This window comes from Camelus ferus, chromosome 3 (genome assembly GCF_009834535.1).
Source record: "Camelus ferus isolate YT-003-E chromosome 3, BCGSAC_Cfer_1.0, whole genome shotgun sequence".
Classification (NCBI taxonomy): Eukaryota; Metazoa; Chordata; class Mammalia; order Artiodactyla; family Camelidae; genus Camelus; species Camelus ferus.
In genome coordinates this window covers 181,319-203,294 of record NC_045698.1, presented here as the reverse complement: position 1 = coordinate 203,294, position 21,976 = coordinate 181,319, and the positions used below count along the sequence as shown (strand labels likewise).

Here is a 21,976-nt window from a genome sequence, read left to right as displayed (position 1 = left end):
CAAGTGGCTGTTGCTATGAACAGTGCAGGTCTGAGTATTTTACTATGTAGCTTACCTTTTTGATTCTTTTGACCCACACTAGAAATTACCCACATCTCTCCGGGCAGAATGAAATTTTCTTTTTAGCTTGGAACACCTTTTTTTCCCTTTTTTACTTCCCTGGTGCATCAATTCCCCCAAAACACATGGGTTCCTCTAAAACCCTGAACACACATTTTACAAACATTTCTAGTACGAAATGTTCTGTCCCGTGGTTCCTTACCTCGTGGAGCCCGTAGAAACTTACATTTCCAGACAACCCATTTCCCAGTGGTTTTCTTGGTCCCAGAATATTCATGAAAATAGTTTGAAAGTTTGTTTTTGGTTCAGAAGTAGCAGATGAGATAAGGAAACCACCCCATCAGTTATTTCTTTGCAACCGAATCAGCCCTCCTGTTACCATCCTGTCATGCCTCAGGGGTACCTGTGCTGGCTTTAAATTTCTTGTCCTAACACTTAAATGTTGCTCGAATGCCCGCAGTAACACTTCCACCTTGTTTACAAAGCACTTTGGTATAAACTTCATTATATCTCCTGGCTGGGATGAAGCGGTCTGAGGTGGTCAGCAGTCCTTCTGCCTGTTATATTCTCCTGGAAATTACTTCATTCGTTTTGTCGGACCACATCACTCCACGCAAGTAGTTTTCAAAGTGTGGTCCCTGGACATGTTAGAAATGCAGATTCTCAGGCCCAACCCCAGGACCTACAGAATCAGCTCTGGAGTGGAGTGGGGCTGGGAATTTTCTAACAAGGTGATGCTGATACAGTCAAGTGCACCCGGACTGCCGAATGGTGCCACTCATCTATCTCAGGAAGCCCTCTGTGAAGTTCCCTAATCAACTAGGTTATCATGAATTGCAATTTGTAGAGAAAAGGCAGGATAGTCATTTCATCATTTTCCTTTAATTGTCCATTGTCAGTGTTAGCAGTCAGTGCCCTAGTTACTTCCAAGAGTCATTCATTATATTCTTATTTGGTTCTGGTTTTTTAAAATTACCATTATGAATTCAGTTTTTAATATATTCAACCTATTTCAATCAGATGTAGTCTTTACAGTTTGGATGGTAGAAGTTTACCACCATACTTTCTCTGCAGAGCTGTGGGAAACAGGGACTCGGGCACTACTGGTGGCAATGCAGAATTTCACAGCCCCTACGGAAGAGAATTCTGCAGCATCTCACAAAACAAGTGTACTTGCCCTCTGACCCAGGGATCCTACTTCTAGGACTCCCGCTCTGAGAAACTGGCAAAGAAAACGACTCCACACAGTTACTCACTGAGGCAACAAACGCCCCGCTAGAGGACAGAACACTCGTGCAGTGGAGCACGAAGCAGCCAAAAGGAGGAGGGAGGAAGGTCGGCTGACGAGGAAGGACCCCGAATGTGCAGGCAAGGGGCAGAGCAGTTTACTAATTAATACAAACATGTATTTCCTTTCTTCTTCCTCAGGACACTAACTAGAAAGAAAAAACACAGTGGGGGCCATGGAGGGGAGTAGGGAGCAGGGGGGACAACTAAGGAGGTGAGCTCTGAACACACGGGCCTTGGAATCATGTAAACACTTTACATATTTACAAACTGAAAATCTTAAAGGTAATCTTTAAACTTGAAGAATAGAATCTGAAACAAATGAACCTGACTGCCTAGGACTGGATTCTACAAAAACTGCCCCAAGACAAGAACCTAGAAGGTGGCCCCAAGCGGCATCTGCACAGAAGTGGGAAAAGGAAGAAATCCATTCACAGCCACATCAGCTTCCATTAGTATTTGGTCATTTAAATACTTCAGGACACATGTTCACCTATCAAACCATATGCTAAGAACAAGGAGGAAATGTCTGTTTTCTGCATTTGCTGTCAGGCACCCAAATTCATTTCTAACTCAAACATATATTACAACAAAATTTCTTGACTTTGATGTGACAGAATAAAAAGACAGGCACATATTTCAGGTCAACAATATGCCTCAAGTCAAACAGTATAAGATTATAAATGAGCTTGGAAGTAAAAGCAAGTTTGTAACTTTCGCTTCATTTAAGAATCGTGCCCAGTTTGATTACTTTCCAAGAATGAAGCAGGGATAAAGACAAGTGGAACACTCCTGGCTGTTGGTCACTGCAGGCAATCTCCCTCGGATGCGTCCTCAGCTGAAGGCGGCGGTCACGACACGAACACGGGTGTGAGCTGTTACACATAATTACAAGAGCGGGGTACTCCAGTCTCCTCAGTAGGAGCGGATGGCTGGGGGAACAGTGGCGCAGTCAGCCTCGTTCAACGTTCTGTCGATGACAGGTCTGTATTCCAGCGAGACCTAGAGAAGAAGAGTTGGTGGTGAGTCAGCGCACAAAAATGCACAAACAGCACACTCCCTTGTGTGCCTGAGGAAAATCAACCATAAAAGCAGATTTGCAGACAAGCCTTCAGGAACTTAAACACAAAGGCATTCACTGAAGTGTTTCTCAACCACAAACTCAGGACTATGAATCCATGTGGTGGATACATCAACTATAATTACAGTGCACCGAGCTGCCAATGCTCTGACATTGACACGGAAAATGCTCAAAAAGTAGGGAGCCCCATGTCCACTGTCATCCTGTGAGTCTGTGTAAACTGTCTGCAGTTTTTTCTACTTCTAAATCAAAGTTTATATACACACAAAATTTGAAGAAAATATTTCAAAATGATAATAAAGCATATCTCTGGTGAGCTTAGAAACGTTAACTTTATTCTTTCTATCTATATTTTCTAAGCTGAGCATATATTTTTTACAATCAGAAAAAAAACCCAATGTTACAAAAATTGGCTTGTACTAAGAGGGAACTCTGACTCTAGACACTGCCAGAAAACAGCCCACATGAAAAATTAAGAAAATTATCGCCGCCTGATTAAATACACACCAGGCACTCTGTGGAAGTGATGAGGAGACGGCACAAGGTAACTGCTGTAGATCCCAAAAAAGATTAAGACTATCCTTTACAAGTTCTGAAAAGCTTAAGGGCATAAACACTTAATACTGTAATTATTTCTGAATCTTAATGCTTAGCAGAAATGCCAAAAGGATGCGTTATGCTTTGATGAAGACCGACTGAGGGCCACTGCATCTGGGCTGGTTGTCTCCAGACCCTGGCGCCCCGCCCCTTCCTGCCCAGGGGAAGCTAAGGCTGCACGGCATCGCCTGGGCTCCCCTGAGGCTGCTTCCAGGTGGCCTGCCAAAGGGACAGGAGGGGAGGGGGTCCTCCTGTCTGTCCCTCTCCACCAGGCTCAGAACCACCACCTCTGCCCCTACTACAGGCCTCGGGCGCTTACCTGCCCAGCACCAGTGCTGTGGGAGCACCCTTCTGACCACCTGTGCTGGGCTCTGTTTCCAGGCAGAAGCCTGACTGATAGTGTCTTCTGTGGTGACTCAAATCTGCCAACAGTCCATTTAAATCCACGCTGCTTCTCCCAGTTCACCAAATGCTCAACCGCACAACACGTACCTTCCCTGTCTTGATGTCAACGTAGGAAAGCGTGTGCTTCCTCCAGTGCTGCTCAAACGGCTTCTGCTGCTGCCCCTGGATGGGCTTGGAGTAATCATACTCATCAACCCGCTCCTAAGGCCGCAGAGAAAGTAAGTTCATTTCAGAGAACGCAACCCGCCATCATGTCCAAACTCATTCCTCTGCAGAGCAGTAAAACCAGAAAACATGGCAAACTCATCAGAGAGATCTGACGTCAATCCTCCAGACCCCCACTCAGCAGGCGGGGCCCCACCGCCAACGCAGACCTTGTTCAGAGAGCCAGGACCTTCCCGGTCCGTTTCCAACCTGCGTCCCTGCTACAGTTCCCACTGAAACTGCGTGTGCAGGTCTGACCTGGAAGACTACACAGCAAGAACACGTCGCCCAGCACCACACGCAGGGATGGGAACGAGACTTGGGATCCTTCGGCCAGCGGTCAGTGTTGTAGACCTACCGATGGGCCCTTTCTGATGAGCTGTTGGTCCTCCAGACACACTGACAAGCCCCTCCCTCTGTGCTGGCCCAGCCTGGGGCCCCCACCCCTCATTCACTCCATTTCCAACAGGTCAGGCCTCCGAGCCACACAGCTGTGCCGCAGGCCTGCAGCACAGCGAGGAGCAGAAACCCGCTTCTGCGTTTTCTGTCTATGGCTACTGGACAGATGTTGCAATTAAATTGGTCTTTTATACACTAAAAAGTGCAAATATTTTTCCTGTCTTTTTGCTCTGTACTCTTGGAGAGTTCAACTTTTCTTTAAGACCTTTTTATTTTTATGTAGTTTTGGCATTCACATTAAATTTTTCAAAAACTTTTAAAGAGAAGCTGAACACTAGTAAAGAATACCTTGCTCACTCATGGTAACAGATAAGACACACGAGCCTCTTCACATGAAACCCAAAACACCCACCCCCTTGGCTAATCTTACGACGCGGCGCGGGGCACACTTGCCTACTCTACACCTGTGCCTGTGGGGGACGAGCCCTCCCAGGGCAAGCACGTTCCCCTTGCATGTCCGCTGTCACGTCTCAGCCACATGAACCACCAACCCCAGGCCTTGGGGAGAGGCTTCTGTCCTTTGTGCAGACGGGTGTGCTCACTAACCTCCTCCTCTAACTGCGCACACGGCAAACCTAATCCCGCCCCAATCAGCACGGGATCACTAAGTCTCACAGGGGATCAAAACCTAGTTCTTCCTGCTTGGCCTCCAGCTGGGCCACCCAAACACTGTCCTGGACCAAAGCCTGTGTGTCCATTGTGGGGAAAGGAGCTAAGGTCCAGCAAATGTGCTCCATCCTTAACCCAACCGGCCCCCAAACACCCTCTTCCATTACCCCATGCCGAGAGCTCTTTTCTGCAGAATCTGACATGTGAGCTCTGCATAAAAATCAGTTCATTAAAAAAAACAGTGACCCAAGATGAGGCTCTATAATCCCTCTCCCAAACCAGAGGGCAGGTGTGAACCAATGATTTACTCATCGTTTCTAGTCAGCACGTGAGCATGTTCAGGCAACAGCATCTGCTGTGCACTAACACCTGCTCTAGTGAGGCTTGGGGACGCCACCGTCGGCAGCAGCAGACACCCATCCAGAGCAAGAAAAAGGTCACACTAGCACTGAACTGAGTCATCAGAAGAGAAAAAGCATTCTTCTCAATTTACTCTTGGGAAAAGCAGAGAAAGTGCAGAGAAATGAAACGCAGAGTGCAGGGTCAGGGGCTGAGCGACAAATTTGGGGGGACAGGGGTGCACATGACGGCGCACCTTGAAATCCTCCCTGGCATGAGCGCCCCGTGACTCCTTCCGGGCCTCTGCTCCGTAAATGGTCTGCAGGGCACAGAGCATCAGGTTCTGCAGCTCCAGGGTCTCCACCAGGTCAGTGTTCCAAACCATTCCTATGGACACAAGGCACCCGTCAGACAACAGGGTCCAGCCAGGGCTCACTCAGCTAAATGGGACGAGCCAGGCCTGACAGCAGCCAGCCATGCACATGCAGCAGGGCGAGTATGAACAGGGTCCGGGACGCTCACCCCGGTCAAACGTCCTCAGGTGCTGCAGGTCGCGGTAGAGCTGGCTGATCTTCTCACAGCCCTCCTGCAGCACGCTCCCCACACGGAACACTGCAGCGTGGCTCTGCATCGACTGCAACACAAAGTATCAGGAAAAGCCATGCCAGGAACCTGTAACCTTTAGTGTTTTTTTTGATGCATTTCATTTTCTGTAAAATATTTATGTAAATAGAAAATCTAGGAAATTCAGACTATGAGTTTGTTACTCTGAATTTTAAAACGAAGTTTGCTTGTTCATGAGAACTTTAAAAATGTACCCTCTAAGCAAATTCCAAATGCACAGTACGGTGACATTCACTCTAGTCACCTGACATCCCCAGGATGCAGTTACATTTGTCTGCAGGTTTGCACCTTTCGACTCCCTTTACCCAGGCTTCTGTTGCTTCACTCCTGCTACCTTCCTTACATCGCATGAGGCCTCTCCGAAGCCCAGCCTCATCTGAAGACAGAACCACACAGCCCTACGAGAATAGCCTGAAGCACCTTTTCCCTTTCGGTGTCTGTGTGTCGGGGCCACTGGAACCCTTTCAGAATGAAACTAAAGTGAGGGGCTTCTTTCCAGAAAAAAACCCCACACAGAAATCCTTGTAAATAATTTCAGGTGGACAGATACCTCATTCACAGACCAAGAATCCCTATATTAAAAGAACTTTATTGATTCCTAGCTGATTTACATGTTTTCAATTAACCTAAACCTGTTACCTGGTGCAGTAGCCACTAACCACAGGTATGTATGCTTAAGTTGAAATGAACTAAAACTGAGACTGGCCCCATGATCACATGTGGTCAGAACACAGGTCGCCCCATCACACGTGCTGACCTAGGAGGCAGTAACTCAGTGTACAGACACGGCCTCTGCACATTCCCACACTACCCCTTGAATTTATTCAGAGGCATCCACAGGCCCAGTCTGAGGACAGTTCCAGAGCTGCTGGATAGCTCCTCAGAGATGAGACACGCTGTGCTTGGGGACGCTCCCAGCTGGGAACCGAGCTTCCCGGACTTTCCCCTGTCCCTTCTCAGGCTGGGACACAGAATGATTGCCAGAGGTGGTGTGAGGAGGGCAGCTGAACCGAGCACCTGGGTGCATCTGAGAGGAGACTGAGTGCTGACACCAGAGCTGCCACCCCCAGCCTTCAGTGCGGAACACACGCACTTCTCTCTTGCTCAGGCCTGAGCCGCACCAGAGTGTCCAGGCTCCTACCTTCTGCATGTTGAGTCGCAGTTCCGATGTTCTTATGCTTCCATTAGCAAATCTCAATTTGTCAAGATTCATGACAGATTCTTCCCCAGCATTTGGTTTAATCGAGGGAACCCTATCTCCTTAAAGAAAAAAAAAAAAAAGCCAGAATTTAACCTCTGTAAAACACTGAGAAAACCCAGATGGATTTTCCATGACATCAAATGTGTATTACACCCTTCCAGGGAGTCTGGAAAATGTACACATAACCTGAGCTAACCCTCCACTGGATCAGCCTATTCCTGAGAAAGTATCTACTAACCTGGGACCAAAAAGTAAACAAAAAGACAAAATTTCTGGCAAAAAGTAGGTGTCCAATAGGTAACCTCTGAATAAGCAAAACAGAAACCATCTCCTAAGGCAAAAAGTTAGATTTATGCAAACAGCCCTTACACCACGGCTCTATTATCCAGAACAGCAGTTCTCAGACTTGGAGGTGGGGGAGTGGGGGGTTCACTGGCTGGAGGTGTTTAACAGCCTCCTGCTGATCCTGGCCCTGAACCAGCTCTTACCCAAACCTCCAGGTTTGCTATTCTCGCCTTTCTAAAAGGATAAACGTTTCGAGGGTTTTAAACTTTCTTTGGGATGGCATGTTTTTAGATTTATTTTTTACAGAAGAAAACATGTCAGTGTGAAACAAAGGCCTCCAAGGCCAAGCCGTGCCTGAGCTCTTATTTTTAATGTTTTAAAAATGAATATTCCATAAAACTGAGTTTTTCCTTAGGTGCACAGTTCCATAAATTTTAACGCACATCTAGACTCTTGTAACCGCCAACATCAGAGCACAGAACACAGTTTATGCATCTTAATGTTTAAAATACGCATATTTTCGGAAAATTTGTGGTACAAACATTTTTCCTTTCCTTTTTTTCTTTTTAAAAATTAAAGTGTAACTAAAGCATGGTATCCCTTTTAGAGCAGTTTGCTGGTTCTGACAAGCAGAGCTGCATAAGCCCCACCACACGCAGCCCCAGCCCTGCTGACCGCCCCCTGGCTCCTGCCCCCTCGCTCCTGCCCTCGCTCCCCTTCTCCAGGACGCCACACAGACAGAGCCACACATGTGTGGCCTCCTGATTCGGGATCACACCGCCTGGCACACGGGAGATGCATCCGTGTTACTGCACGTGTGGGTAGTTTGCTCCTTTTTACTGCTGAGTTCCATAAAATTTTTTAAAGTGTGCATTGGTTTTTCAGATAGAAAAGTATAAAGCATTCTTACAGAACTTCCTTTTTCTCACTGTCAATGAAAGGGAACGTCTAATTTCCTGCTCTGCTCTGAGAGACTACAGCAGTGAGCACCAGGGTTGGCGTCAGACCAACACGTAGTATTTTTTTCATTGGCAAATTATTTAGTTACCACAAGAAGAGAATCACTGACGGAGTCCACTCCCTCAGAGAAAAGGCAGAGCCGTGACCCAGGCTTCTACTGTCTGCATTAACCCATCCCTTTTCTTCTAACAGATTATTCTTTTTTTATTATTTTACTAACTTTCTGTAAGTACATTCATTTATACCTACCATTGAAAACATTTCTTTGGAGGATAATTCATACCAGGCAAGTAACGTGATAAACCCCCTCGAAATAACAATTTTCCAGTAGTGACTTTCCTGAGCAGGTAATAATGACTGCAAAAAAATCTGACTAAAAAAAGTGGTTACTCTCCTAACTGCCCCACACAGCCTGTGTCTAGTCTCAAGTCTATCACCACAAAAGTCTCGGAATCCCTGTTTCCTCACTTCCAGGGGAAAAATCCAGACCCACACTGTATGACCACAAAGCAGATTTCCAATCACAGTCGAGACTGTAACCTCTTGCCTCCTGGAACAGCCAGGCTACTGGAGGCAGCACATACCGGGTCTGCAGGACTCTGCGATGCTCAGGGCGCACGCTCGGCCAAAGACCACCAGGTCTAGGAGTGAGTTGGCCCCCAGACGGTTGGCGCCATGCACAGAGGCGCAGGCAGGCCTCCCCACACGCGTATAGGCCTGGCACGATCTGATCTTGGCCGTTCACATGCTTCAGAACCTGCGGAAGACTAAGGTTATGGAGCGTGGTCTGCATGCCCCTCCCTACGAGGGGTGGGAGAAAGGAGAGGAGGTCAAGACTGGGCCTGCACCACCTGCAGGGAACCCTACCGGCATCGTCCAGCCTCCTCCCACCCTGAGCCAAGGTCAGAGGTCCACACCCCCACTGTGGACTCAGAGGAGGGGTGCACGGCGGGTGGAGGAATAATTAGCTGGAGGCAGATGCCTGGGCGGTGATTCAGACCCCTCCAGCAATTCCCTCCCACCTCAAGCAAAACAGCAAGAAAGCTCTTTGTGAACCACAGGCCACACAAAGGTATTGACTGTAAGGAGCACACAGTTCACCATTCACAACATGCAACCACGCAGGAAAATGTAACTACACACTGGAAAAACTGCACGTGACCTTGTGTCTGTGACTAAGCAGAGATTATAAACTGTTCACAGTTAATTAAGAAATGAATGCAGAAATTAGAATGCGACCACAGCCCCCGCCCAACCACCCAGGACCCTGCGGGAAGGCATCTGCGAGGGCCTGCAGGGGACTCTTGGCCATCACCTGCCCCTTGTAGTTTGTGGGGATGCCGCCCATGTTATAGTGCACGGTGGGGAGCACGGGGATTGGCTCCTTGGTGACATCCACGCCTGCGAAGATCATGGCCGTCTCTGAGATGCCTGGCAGGCGCATCGCCAGCTGCTCTGGGGGCAGGTGATGCAGCTGCAGGTAGACATGGTCCTTCTCAGGGGCCACAGCCTCTGGGGATAAAGGACATCACAGCATGAGGCCAGGAGTAGCAATCCAGGAGGCTCCATGTTCTTTGGTCCCGGAGAAAATGTCCTCTTCACCAAGGCCACCTTTACATGGCACCTCTTCTCGGCTCCCATCACATACCAGGGTGGACTCCAGGTGCTGGACGCAGCCGTGAACACCATGGACAGCCTGCCCTAAACAGCCCACCCAAGTGTCAGGAGGTCACAACTTGCCACGCTCTCCTTGGTGAGTGCATTACAACATCCTTTCACGCCAAAGCTCCAAGGAGCCATCGGACTTCTCATTCCTTGTGCACAAATGTCAAACCTCTAGAGGCCACATCCCCAGGCATTTAACCAGTGGGCACAGTGCAGAGCACTGACGCCTCAGGCTGCTTTACTGAAGAACAGCCCACCCACCCTGAGGGCCCCAACTGTCTGGGGGTTAAATCAACATGCTGTTTGAGGCTCACACACTAACCTCAGGTTGGGGGTATGTCTTTGCCCCCAACTAAGTGTCTGCCCCTGTCACACACTCACTCACACAAACTATGTTCCACGGATTTGAGAAAGACTTACAGCAAACTGGCCAGATGTCTCAAAACGCAGAGAGAGATCATAAACTGCCAGGCAGTCAGAGGTAAGTACACACGTGCTCTGGGGCGGGCGGGGGGCCGACACTCACACAGAAGCCACCCAGCTCACGCTGACAGGCAGACACGAACCACAGCTATCAGGGCAGGGGGTGCACGCCCTCTGGGGACAGACCTTCCTTCACGGATTTCCAGAGTCATGGACCGGGACACAACGTCCCTGGATGCCAGGTCCTTTGCGACAGGGGCGTACCGCTCCATGAACCTTTCGCCTTGACTGTTAATGAGGATGCCGCCCTCTCCGCGACACCCTTCCGTGATGAGACAGCCAGCACCGTATATGCCTGCAAGGAACGAGCTGATCAAACATTTATGACCCGACAATCGCTGGGTCTACATCTCAAATGCAAATATTTTCCCCAAGACATTTTGGGGGGAGAGAGAACATTTGGGGGGAGAGAGGAAAGGGTGTACAAAGGGCATGACACTCATGACGCTTTGGCAACGACAAGCAACGACCAAGTCGCAGAAAGGTCGGCTGCGTGGACAACACAGCTCTGCCCGATACCCCAATTACAGCTGTGTTCTAAACTCTCAACACGACTAAGTGTATGTTAAATACCTCAGCTTTTGTGTTAATTTGTGAACATCCTTTTGCACCACGGAACTGTGGTGACTAAGGATCTTGGAAAGCTGGCCTCTAAAGTAACAAGATGACGAGGCAGCACCTACTGTGTGAAAGCTACGCCTCACAACGGTCCCAGCAGGGTGGCTCCCATCTTCAGAGATGAGCCCACCAAAACGACACTGGGAAGGGCAGAGCCCAAATCCACGTCTGCCAATGGGTGGGGGTGGGGGGGAGTTGTGCCCTATCTGGACTGTCGCCCAGTATAACGAGGACAAGGACGCCCAGTGCAGGATGTTAACACATCCATCAGTGCAGCTGGAAGGGCTGGCACATTAAGCAGTGCACAAAAGATCACTGTGCTTTTAGAATAAGATGCAAATTCCTGCATCTCATCTTCCAGTTTTCCTGGTTTCGATGGTATTTTTTCCAGTGGTTTACTTCTCACATGTTGAAAAGGAAGCAAAAGAATTGGAGTTCTAACTATAAAGAGAACTCAGAAGCCTCAGACATTTTGTTAGTTAAAAATAGCAATAAGATGACCACATAATACATTTTTTACTTCTTATCTCTGCCAGGGTTCAGAAAGAACATACTGATGGAGCAGAGAGAAAAACAGACCTGGTTCCTTGGCGCAGTGGCAGCTCCTCCGCTGACAGGTCAGAAAACCCAGAAAGCTCAGGACAGGATTTGCCAACCACCCCCTCAGCCTCCCCTCCCATGCATGCTGGTCCCCGCACTCGTCCACAGCTCAGGGACCCCCATCACACTCTCCCTGCAGCAGCCTGACGGACACCCTTCTGCAAACTGCAGTCTGCACCATTCTCTACTGCCTGAGGTCTGACCACGGGCTGGGCACCGAGGGACGCAGGACACGAGGCAGACCCATCCCCGCCCCCTAGCAGAGGAGGACGACACTGGACAACCACCGCTTCCTGGCTGGGTAAGCGCGCCAAGACAGGGTGCAGAGGTAAAACGGTGACCTCCACTGCCTTGGGGGAAACAGGGCCGAGCCTCCTTGAGCAAGTCTCAATCAGGGTCTGAGATCCAGAAAGCAGCATTGCACGAACCACAGAGGAGCTCCCGCAGGCACTCAGTGCTCCAAGGACAGAGAGCCCTGCCCTGCCCTACCTGTGGGGTGGAACTGAACGAACTCCAGGTCCTGGCAGGGAAGGCCTGCCCTGGTGATCATGGCAGTGCCATCCCCGGTGCTGGTGTGGGCAGACGTGCAGCTGAAGTAGGTGCGCCCGTAGCCTCTGGAAAACAGATGGACCGGCAGAGCTGACTGCACCAGCGTCCCGTCAGGACCTCCCTTCTCACGGCCCTGGGCAGACGGAGCAGCCCAGGCAGCGCCTCTGTGGGTGCCGACCGCACAGGGTGCCAGGGTGCCGGAAGGGAGCCTGGGGCAGAGGCGGCGCTGTCACTGTACTTTAGGGCACTTTCATGCTGTGTGAATTTCCCTGATAAGCTAATGTTACTTTCCTGATGAAATTAAAAACCACTTAAGAGTTCACTACTTAAAAGGGTTAAAACAACAGACTAATCGCATATGAGATGGAATTTACTTACTTTCCTCATGTGAATGAACACCACTTATCTACCCAGAAATCAGTATAAACACAACATCCATTAAAGCAAAAAAGATGTTATTCTAGAAAACATCACATGACCCTCCAGGCCTATTTCCTCAAGGGTCCCCCCAGCTGTGAGCTGAGGACACCTGCCTGCCACCTAAGGCAAGTGCTGGTGTCGCCCCTGGGCTGGCAAAGCGACTGCCTTCCCTGGGTAAAGTCGCAGCCTGCGCCTCAGCCAGGACCCCGTGATGCCTCTATTTCACCACAGTGAAGAAACTAAACACAGCAAAAGTAGATCCCTACCCCGTGGCCACAACAGTGTTCTTTGCTCTGATGCGGTGGATGGACCCATCCTCTATGCACAGGGCAATAACTCCACGACACTCCCCATCTTCCATCAGGAGATCCAAGGCAAAATACTCCACAAAATAGCTGGTATCATATCGCAGAGACTGGGAAAGGGGGAGAAATAAAGGGCATCCGGCATTTGCAATCACATTGTCAAAGCCAACAGGCTAAAGACTGGATCTGGTGCAGGCAAACCCTCAGGGAACACCAGGCTGGAAAGAGGTGCAGACGGCAGCCCATGGATGACCGTGCCAAAGCCATCATGTGACAGTGCTGCCACACAAACGATGCACCCCAGAAAAGGATGCCGCAACATGGACATAGCTCTCAGCTCTACACAACCCGGAGCGGCGCCACCTGCAGCACTGAGCTCCCCTCAGACCACAGGGCCTCGACTTGGACCGGCCTGTACCATGGAGGTGTGCTGCCACGTGGCCACTTAGGCCAAGGAAACAAAACATTGAGCTCATCTCCACACAGCAGGAGGGTCAACCTGAACAATGCCCTGGCACCAGGCTCAGGATCTGACAGCCCCAGTTTAATGGACAGGGCGGCCGTCAAGCCACCAGCCCTACAAGTGACACATGATTCCCAGGGACGGGCAGATCCTGCTACACAACTGCCAACACTCAGCCATGGAGGCCAGTGTCTCAGCACTTGCAAATCAATGATCTGTCCTGGCTGGAGAATGAGAATTCAGGACTGTCTGACTGTGATAAAGCAGTATTATTCAGAATATTGATTATTTAGCAAAGCTGGCCCTGATTAACCAGTGACTACTGTCCCTCAAGTCACAGGCCAGTATTAACAGTTAAATATTAAAACAAATCAATCAGCTGAGGAACTCGGAGGTGGGAAAAGAGCCTCAAAATACTTACTCTGTTCTCACACTTTCAGTGTGACAGACCCCAAGTTCAAACCTGGTATGAATGATTATCAACTGAATTTTCTAAAACAGATACTTCCAAGTTAACAATGACAAAGTTACTCTGCTACTTTTTAAGTGATCCGTGGGCTGACAGGCTGACCCATCCCCAGGGTGGCCCGCTTCCAGCCTGTCACCACGGGCCTGGCCTGGCCATGTCTCCCCCCCTGAGCACCCAGGGCTCCTCACCCTTCCATACAACGTGTGCAGCAGTGAGTGGCCAGTGCGGTCAGCCACACAGCAGCACCGATGGGCCTGCCCGCCTTTCCCGAACTTCAGGCTCTGTCCTCCAAAGGCGCGCTGGTAGATTCTCCCATCCTCGGTTCTGCTGAACGGCATGCCGTAGTTCTCCAGCTGAGAAACACAGAAACAAACACCTAGTATCTTAAAGGGGTCAAGACACTCATGGCTAAGTTACACTAGGACTTCAACACTAATCTGCAGACCCAAGATGAACACATTCTATGAAGACGTCAGCACCAAGAAAGATTTCCCATGACAGCAGCTCACCGCCATCCCTCCGGCTGACTGCTCCCACCACGATCCCTTGGGCATTGGACAGCAGCGAGACCTTACCTCCACCACGGAGGCGGGGGCCTGCTCCGTCATGTAGTGGATGGCATCCTGGTCCCCCAGCCAGTCGGAGCCCTTCACAGTGTCATAGAAGTGCCACCTCCAGTTGTCCTCCTCCATGTTCCCCAGTGCAGCGTTGATGCCCCCCTGGAGGAAGGAGCTGCCGTGAGCCTCACAGGAACCCAGCAGCACCTTCCAGGCCCACCTCCCTACCACCTTCTGCCCTGGGTCCAGGCTCAGGAAAGAGATCTCATGACCTGGCAGACTCCAACGGGCGCCCCCTCCCTGCCAACCTAGAGACAGGGCCCAGCTCTGGAAGCCCCCAGCCTCAGTGCCTCATCTGTAGTAGGATGTGGTGCTCAGCTCCTTGGGGAGCTCCTGGAGGGTAGCCAAGATTCCTCAGACAAGACTTCCTACTCCCAAGCCCACATGTAGAACAGACTCGTCACCTGTACCCAATAATGTTGTGACAAGCGTTCCCAAGGGTATTACAGGCATGTGTTAAAGACAGAAGTGCCTCCTGCCAAGGGCTCAGAGCCACTCTCCCTAAACCCCCGCTTCCTTCTGCTGTGCCTCCCCACCGACCCCCACTACACATCCCTCAGTCACACAGATCACAGAACAGGGACAAAGGGACAAACATTACCCACCCCCCCACACCTTAAAACCAAGTTACTCCTCTATCTCTTTTTCTCAAGTAGAGGCATGTTTTCTAACTTCCCACTTTTTCCCAATTGTTATTCACTCAGAACTTCTGAGTCAAGCAGAACCTTGCCCTGAGCACTGCCTCATTCCCCATGTTATCTTTTCGCACTGGCACAGAGCAAGGAACCTAGCACAGACACACTACAGGAGCCATCAAGTTACTTCCTCCCTCCCGCCTCCAACTGCAAACCCAAACACAATCCTGATGAAAATCTTCAGTTCCAGAGCAGCAGAAGTAGACAGCTGGTTTAAAATAATGCAGAAACATGTGGCCCGGGCACCTGCATAAATGCTGCCATCCTTCCACCATTCAAACCTTTTCTCAAGAACCAGCACTCAAGTTAAGCCACCTTTTCTCATTCTTTTTATTTTATTAATATTGCACTACCTGAAAGCTGTATTATTTTGCAATATCATTCCAAATTACCTGTTTATGTCCCTTTTTCCTTCCAGACAATGAATTCCCCCAAAGATATATATTACTTATTCTTCAGTTTAAAAAGGAGAGCTTTTCACCACAAGTATCTGGGCAGCTAAGTGCCTGAAGAATGCTGCTGCGCCCTGAACACAGCTGCTCCAGATGTAATGGCTAGGAGGCTTTCACTCATTCCCAGAAAGTCACCGCACCCTCTGTTGTCTCCACAAGGAGACGCGTTCAAATACAAGAAAAGACGGCAAACGTGATTTCAGAACATGACCTGTACACTCGCCAGGCACTGTCTAATGTGTCTAGAGTAAGAAAACAAAATGATAAAATCACCACATGATTTCCCATCATGCCTTCACTCCTTCCCTCAATTCAGAGCATCAAGGGCCACCATTTTCTGTGCTGCACCTTTGTGCCACCATGAAAGCTCGCCAGCAGTACCCTGGAGGCCCACCCTGGAGAGCTGCCCTGAGGGTTCTGGCAGCTGGGGACCAAGTCCATAGCAAGCCGGTTCAGATCGGGGAGGTGCAAGGAAGGAAATCACACCACACAGGGGGCAGGCACCAGGGGTGTGACTGGAGCAGAAATATGTGACAAAAAGGCTGCTGGCAGTGGGCTGGGGGCAGTGTGGACAGAGACCCCAAGACCTGGCGAGTGAGTGCCAGGAGCAGAGGGAGCACGGTGAGAGTGGCCTGCGGTGAAGGCTGCTCTGGCAGAGTGCCATCCATGCAGTGCCGCCGCGCAGACACTGAAGGCACGGAGTGAGCCCTCCTCCTACCTGGGCTGCGACAGTGTGTGACCTGGTAGGAAAGAGCTTCGTAACACAGGCCGTGTTAAACCCTGCCTCAGAAAGACCAAATGCAGCTCGTAGGCCTGCCCCTCCAGCGCCGACCACCACTGCATCAAATTCATGATCCACTACTGGGTACTGGGTAGAAATCTGGAAAAGAAAAATCGACCTGTCAGTCACTGGTGCAACAAGGCCAGACAGAGACTGTGGCTGCGGTGATAGAGCCTGAAGGGAAAGAAGTAACACAAGGGCAACTGCCACGCCCAGAGGGCCCTGCCTGGTGCTGGGCCCGAACACCGAGCACAGCACAGCCGTCACGGCAGGTGGGCAGCGGGCACACCCTCACCCTCACCCTGAACGGGGCCGCCAAACAGCTATCAGCAGCAGAGAGCCCATCACATGGGGCTAGGACACTCACCATTAGCTGAAATGCCAAAAACCCAGGGCAAGCAACCAGACACAAAGAAAGCAACACCACAAGTCAAAATACCAGTTTCAACTATGGGTTTTCTTTCCAATTATCATTTTCACTTGTCTTCTCTTTTTATGTCTGTACCCAGATACATATGCTTATACAAATCTAAACTTACAATGTAGTACAGACCATGATTCTCAGCCTGTGATTCACAAGTTGCTCATGAAAATGCTGAAGTGTTGTCTTCACTTAGGTAAGCAGAGCCCAGTTCACCTGGGTGACCACCCAGGATCCCAGGACACAAGGCTACTCCAGATCCACTTTGTGTTTACGTCTGAGAAGGTGCCAACTAGCATTTAGTAATGATCGTGAGACTGTGAGAAAAGAACTCATAAGCAAACTTCAGTTCCTCCAACAGAGAGCAGATGGGCCCAGTGAACTCAAGAGCCGAAGGGGCTACACATTGCTCAGCTGAGCAGCATGGCTGCCACCATCTACCCCAGTAAATGCCACTCATCTGACGTCTGTTTCATCATTCTGTTTACTTGATTTAAAGTTTAACCTGGTTTATAGATATATAAAAGCTACAGCAAAAATGTTAACACCTATGTTTATATTAGTACTAAAATTAAGTATTTGTACATTAAAAACAATTTAAGCATTATTAGAGTGAGAATTTTTTATTTCAAGTAAGACCTGTGTATTACTCACATATATTAAAAACTGGCAACATCACTCCACAAAGTCAAGAAATCACTTATAACGGAACAAAGAGCCATGAACTTACTGCATCTGAAACTTTGGCAGACGACCTCTTAGTGCCATCAATGGTGAAGTGGAAACTGCGGGCTCCTGTCTGCAATGCTGCTGGCTGCTGCTGAAACACAGATGGCGAGAGTTCAGTGTCTTCAAGGAACAGGGGACTTGTAATTAAAACTTCCCTTCTAAGTCATTACCCTTCTATGCACCCAGGTGCTCCCCTTCACCCAGAAACCTCACCTGGAACCTTCCACTTAACCCTGAAGGGTAAGGCAAAGGTAGGCCCAGGAGGCGAGGACCCAGCACTCTGGCAAGGCCCTTCCAGATGAAGCATATTTCCAGACAGGATGCTCACTGACTCGGGAAACGAAAAAGGCACACTTTCACGTTAGTTTCTCAAATCATGGTATTTAGTGGAGAATGGGAAGGATGTCTGTATTACTGCCTAAGTGGGAGTTTTGCAAACAGTGAGGTGCTTTTCCTGGACCCATCACAGCCCTCTTCACACTGGTGCCCCAGGAGGTTTGCAGCTCACTGGGACCTGGGACCAGCATACAGCAGTGCATTGGGGTGGAGGCTCCAGAGCAGGCTCTGTTCCTCATGGTGGCACTGAGGCACCAGTGGTACCATCCCTTCATTGCAGATGTGAAGACGCAGGCCCAGGGATGTTCCCCATCCTGCCTCACCACTCTCCACGTGGGCACTAGGCTCAGCCACACCCCTCATCTGACCTACGCTGCCCTCTGCCTGGACACCTGGACACCTGTCCCTGGCCAACCTCTGCAACTCTCCAAGTCCCATCTTCAATGCCCCATCCTGTAACCATTTCCCCAACGCAGCCCAGCATGAGAGGCAACATTCTTCATGCGCTAAGAATGTCAGCAATTTAGAAAGTACGTCTTTCCCTTCTGCTGACTGCAGACTACTGACAGAACAGTTCTGGGAAATAAGTACATTCGACAATGACAAGAGGGGATATGGGAGATGCCTTCAGATATGACTACAGGACAAGCAAGCTGGGGTCACAGGGAGAATTTCCAACAAAAAATGAACTTCAACAGAGTGTTTTAAACTGGACAGACATCCTGACAAGATGTAGGACTCAGGCAGGGATGGAGGACCTGGCCACTGTGAGGAGGGGCAGAGGCAGCCCCTCTAACCCTGAGGCCGAGTGGTGGCTGACACAGATGTTTGAGTTTATTTTAATGGCTCCAATCACAACGTAGTTCTTTGGACTTCTAAGTAGATCTGAACTGTTAAGAGAGATATCCTTGATTCTCTAATAGCAATGTTAAGTACATTTGTTTTTACCAACAAAACCAATTTAATTTTTTTCTTTCAGATATGAATTAAAAAGAACAAATACTCTTCAGCTTTATTCTAATTTTTAAATATTATAAAATATGGTAAAACCATATTTTAAAAAAAAACTAAGTCACTGAAAGAATTTTAATACAATTTTTCTTGAAAACTTCATAAAGTACAATATAAACATAAGTAATAGCACCAATAAGAAAGACACACTTTGTGACACCAAAGAAAATTAAAGTAGAAACAGATTCCCTAGGTATTTATTTCTTCTTTCCAGAATGTTCATGTTAAATAAAGAGAGACACAAATACCACACACACAGCTAACTTAAAAAGTGGCAGTTACTGTAAAGAAATCTTGAACAAATTATCACGTTATCTCTCTGCAGAAAATGGCAATACTTCTTTGCATCTAAAACCAATTTGGGGAAAAATTTTAGAATTTGGAGAGTCCAATTTAAATCCAACATCTGTCTTTAGATAAAACTCATTTTGTGTCACTTATTAGTCTAATGTTTTTTGAAGAGAAACTATCAAACATTTTTCAAGATGGTAACATGAAAAACAATGTGGAAATCTACCTAAGGTAGAATTGAAAGAACACAGAGCTCTTAATAGCATAAAAGTACAGGTAATTGAATTAGGAGGAAAAAGGGAGAAAAAAGCGCGAAGAGTAGAGACACCGATATCCTCATCTTGCAAAGTGGGGAGTCCTCATCTAATAAAATACACCTATGAATCACAAACAAGGAGGTAATTTGTAAGTACAACCTATACAATTACAAAAGTAGCCAATAAAGGATCTGAGAGGTTGCATAACTACATTAGAGAGAACTGAGGATGTGGGCAGTAGAAAGGGTTAAGTGAACGAAAACCTCACTCACCAGCAAAAACCAGTGTCTAAAATGGATAAAAATGCACTTGCATACTAGCTAGAGAAATGGAGGTTAAACAGTTGAGGGCAACACCAACACAATTCAGCACTGCTTCCCTGGGGAACAAGTCTGGGGAGGGAGGTGGCCTTAGCCCTTTTCATGTATAAAGCCTTCTGTACTCACAGACTTTTTTTTTTTTAACTACTATGTGTAATTATTTTCACTAAAAATTTAAAGATTCTAAAAATAGGGATGTTTAAAATAAAGTTCACACAGTTACTAAGCACAGGCTGTGAGCCCTGCACAGAGGAGGAGCACCACACAAAACTTTCTCATGTTACCTCACAAAATCCTCACTAACCCCACAGAGAAACCAAGTCTCTGCAGCACACAGGAGGTCTGGACTGGGTCTGACTCCTGTACTTCCCCACTAACTAGGGATCCTTGGGAAAAATCTCTGGGACTCCAAACTAAGATGAATATACAGGTTATGTACCCAAATCAAGCCACAATTTTTCAAGTCAACCAGGAAAAACATCACATGGAATGCAGAACTGAATGCTAGTGGCATTGTAATGTCCCAAGAAGCAAAACAAAAGGTTATTACAGTGGCCTAAATACTGTAAATCTAGATACACCATTAAAACATATTCAGAATGACACAAAGAAAAGAAATTGGCTTACTCTAGAACAATATTTTATTGAAAATTGAAAAATCTCATCTGAAATGAGAAGTTAGCCAACTACTATTTAAGGTCCTTGGTTTTACTTTTCCTTTTGGTTTAACAACTTTGGAATAGTTTGCAAATTTTGTCAGTGCATTGGGACAATCAAAAAAGACAAAGTCAAGATAGGTTGGATAGCTTTTTAACTGGAAAGCAGTTATAAATATAAAATGACATGGAAACACCACAAAATTGAACAAAATGAGATATAGAAAAAATTTCTGTGGACTTTATTCAAATTACCCTCATCAACAACGTTCTGCGAACATTCCTCAGCTGGAGATAAGAATTTCTTTCTTTTTTTCCTTCTGCTAACTTGATGCTTTTGTTCTCACCAATCTTAAACTCTAATAAACACAGCTTGGGGACAGAATTCATTTCCACAGATGGAAACAATTTCCACAGCTATCTTAACCAAGATAAAGAGGCTTTAAAAACTCAAGCCCATCTCTTTGGTAGACCTGACCCGTGGTTCAGTTCTGCAAACGCTAGCTTGCCACCATGTTCACAAGCACCTGAGCCCGGGTTGGTGGTGAGGATTCAAGGAGATAATGAAGTGAATTGCTGGCAGCTAACAGCTAGCTCAACCAAGCCAATAGGAAAGGAGAGGCTTACACTCCAACCAGTCCTGCTTCAAACTGCACTCTCACTCTCAGCTAAAAGCTCAGAGCTGAATTCCTTCTAGGCCAGCCTAGATCAACATTCTCATAAACTGACAAAGGGCGGGTGTGGGTGAGGGGAGCTCCCAGGCTGCAACATGGAACACTGGGTGCAGTCTGTGTCAAGACAGACGTGTCAGCTCTTCTCCAATCTCCTCTCACCGGACAAGAGGGCCCACTTACAAGTCTGCTCATGCTGGGCTGACTAAAAGCACCCTACCGACCATTTCCTGCTTGGGGTCCCCTGCTACCACTGTCTTTGAGCCCCAGATCTGGGGTCTCAAAGCACCAGCATTTAAAAGGTTGGTGGGATGTCTGACTAAACCTTCTCACATTTAACATAACTTTTAATTCTTGTATTTTAAAAAGGAGAAAATTGTGGGTACAATTACAAGCATAAATCAACGTTGTTAAAAGCCTTGGTTCCCATTAAGTCCTTTACTTTGTAATTAAATTACTAATTAGGTGGTTGGGCGAGTTCACGTAAAAACGCCAAATAACTAAACCCTCTAAGTCCAGTGCTTCAACAGAACCCTAAAGGGTCGACTCTGAAGACCTGCCAGGAGTGCATGGGACACGGTCCAGCAGCCAGGACTCAGGAAAGCACGCGCGTCCCGGGCCCGCCCCTGTGGCTTTGCGGTCAGTGCGCAGGGTCAGCGCACGAACCCCAGAGGGAAGACCCGAACCCAGCGCCGGGCTCGGCTCGGACCCCAGCCCCGGCCCGCCGAGGCCCGGCGTCCTGGGCCGTGACCTTCACCGCGCCGCAGCCCGGCCGGCGGGCGCGGAGTCCGGCGGGCCCTCCTCAGCCCGCCCCGCCGCGGGCTGGGGCCCGGGCCCGGCGTCCGCCCCGCCCGCCTATCCACGCACGGCGCCGACTCACCCCGGAGCTCAGCGCCAAGCGCCGGGCGCGCAGCAGCCGCGACACCGCCCGGACGCCCGACATGTCCGCTCTCCGCAGCCGTCCGCAAGCCCCGCGCAGACTGCGCCTGCGCACGTCGCCGCGACGCGGGGTTGGCCGCGGGGCAGGTGGGGGAGGAGCGGCGCGCCTGCGCACAT

At 48.8% G+C, this 21,976-nt stretch overlaps 1 protein-coding gene across 1 annotated transcript; it reads right to left on the bottom strand.

Moving 5' to 3' along the window:
• Positions 1–922: 922 nt before the first annotated feature.
• SDHA (succinate dehydrogenase complex flavoprotein subunit A) lies at positions 923–21,954 on the bottom strand. Its single transcript, XM_032469028.1, is given in 17 exon segments — positions 923–2,349; positions 3,518–3,631; positions 5,298–5,428; positions 5,564–5,675; positions 6,807–6,925; positions 8,696–8,804; positions 8,806–8,868; positions 9,427–9,612; positions 9,614–9,623; positions 10,386–10,554; positions 11,967–12,091; positions 12,713–12,861; positions 13,872–14,036; positions 14,259–14,402; positions 16,166–16,327; positions 17,380–17,469; positions 21,801–21,954. Coding segments are annotated over 17 exon segments (1,998 nt in total). The 5' UTR covers positions 21,864–21,954; the 3' UTR covers positions 923–2,262.
• Between the last annotated feature and the right edge of the window lie 22 nt (positions 21,955–21,976).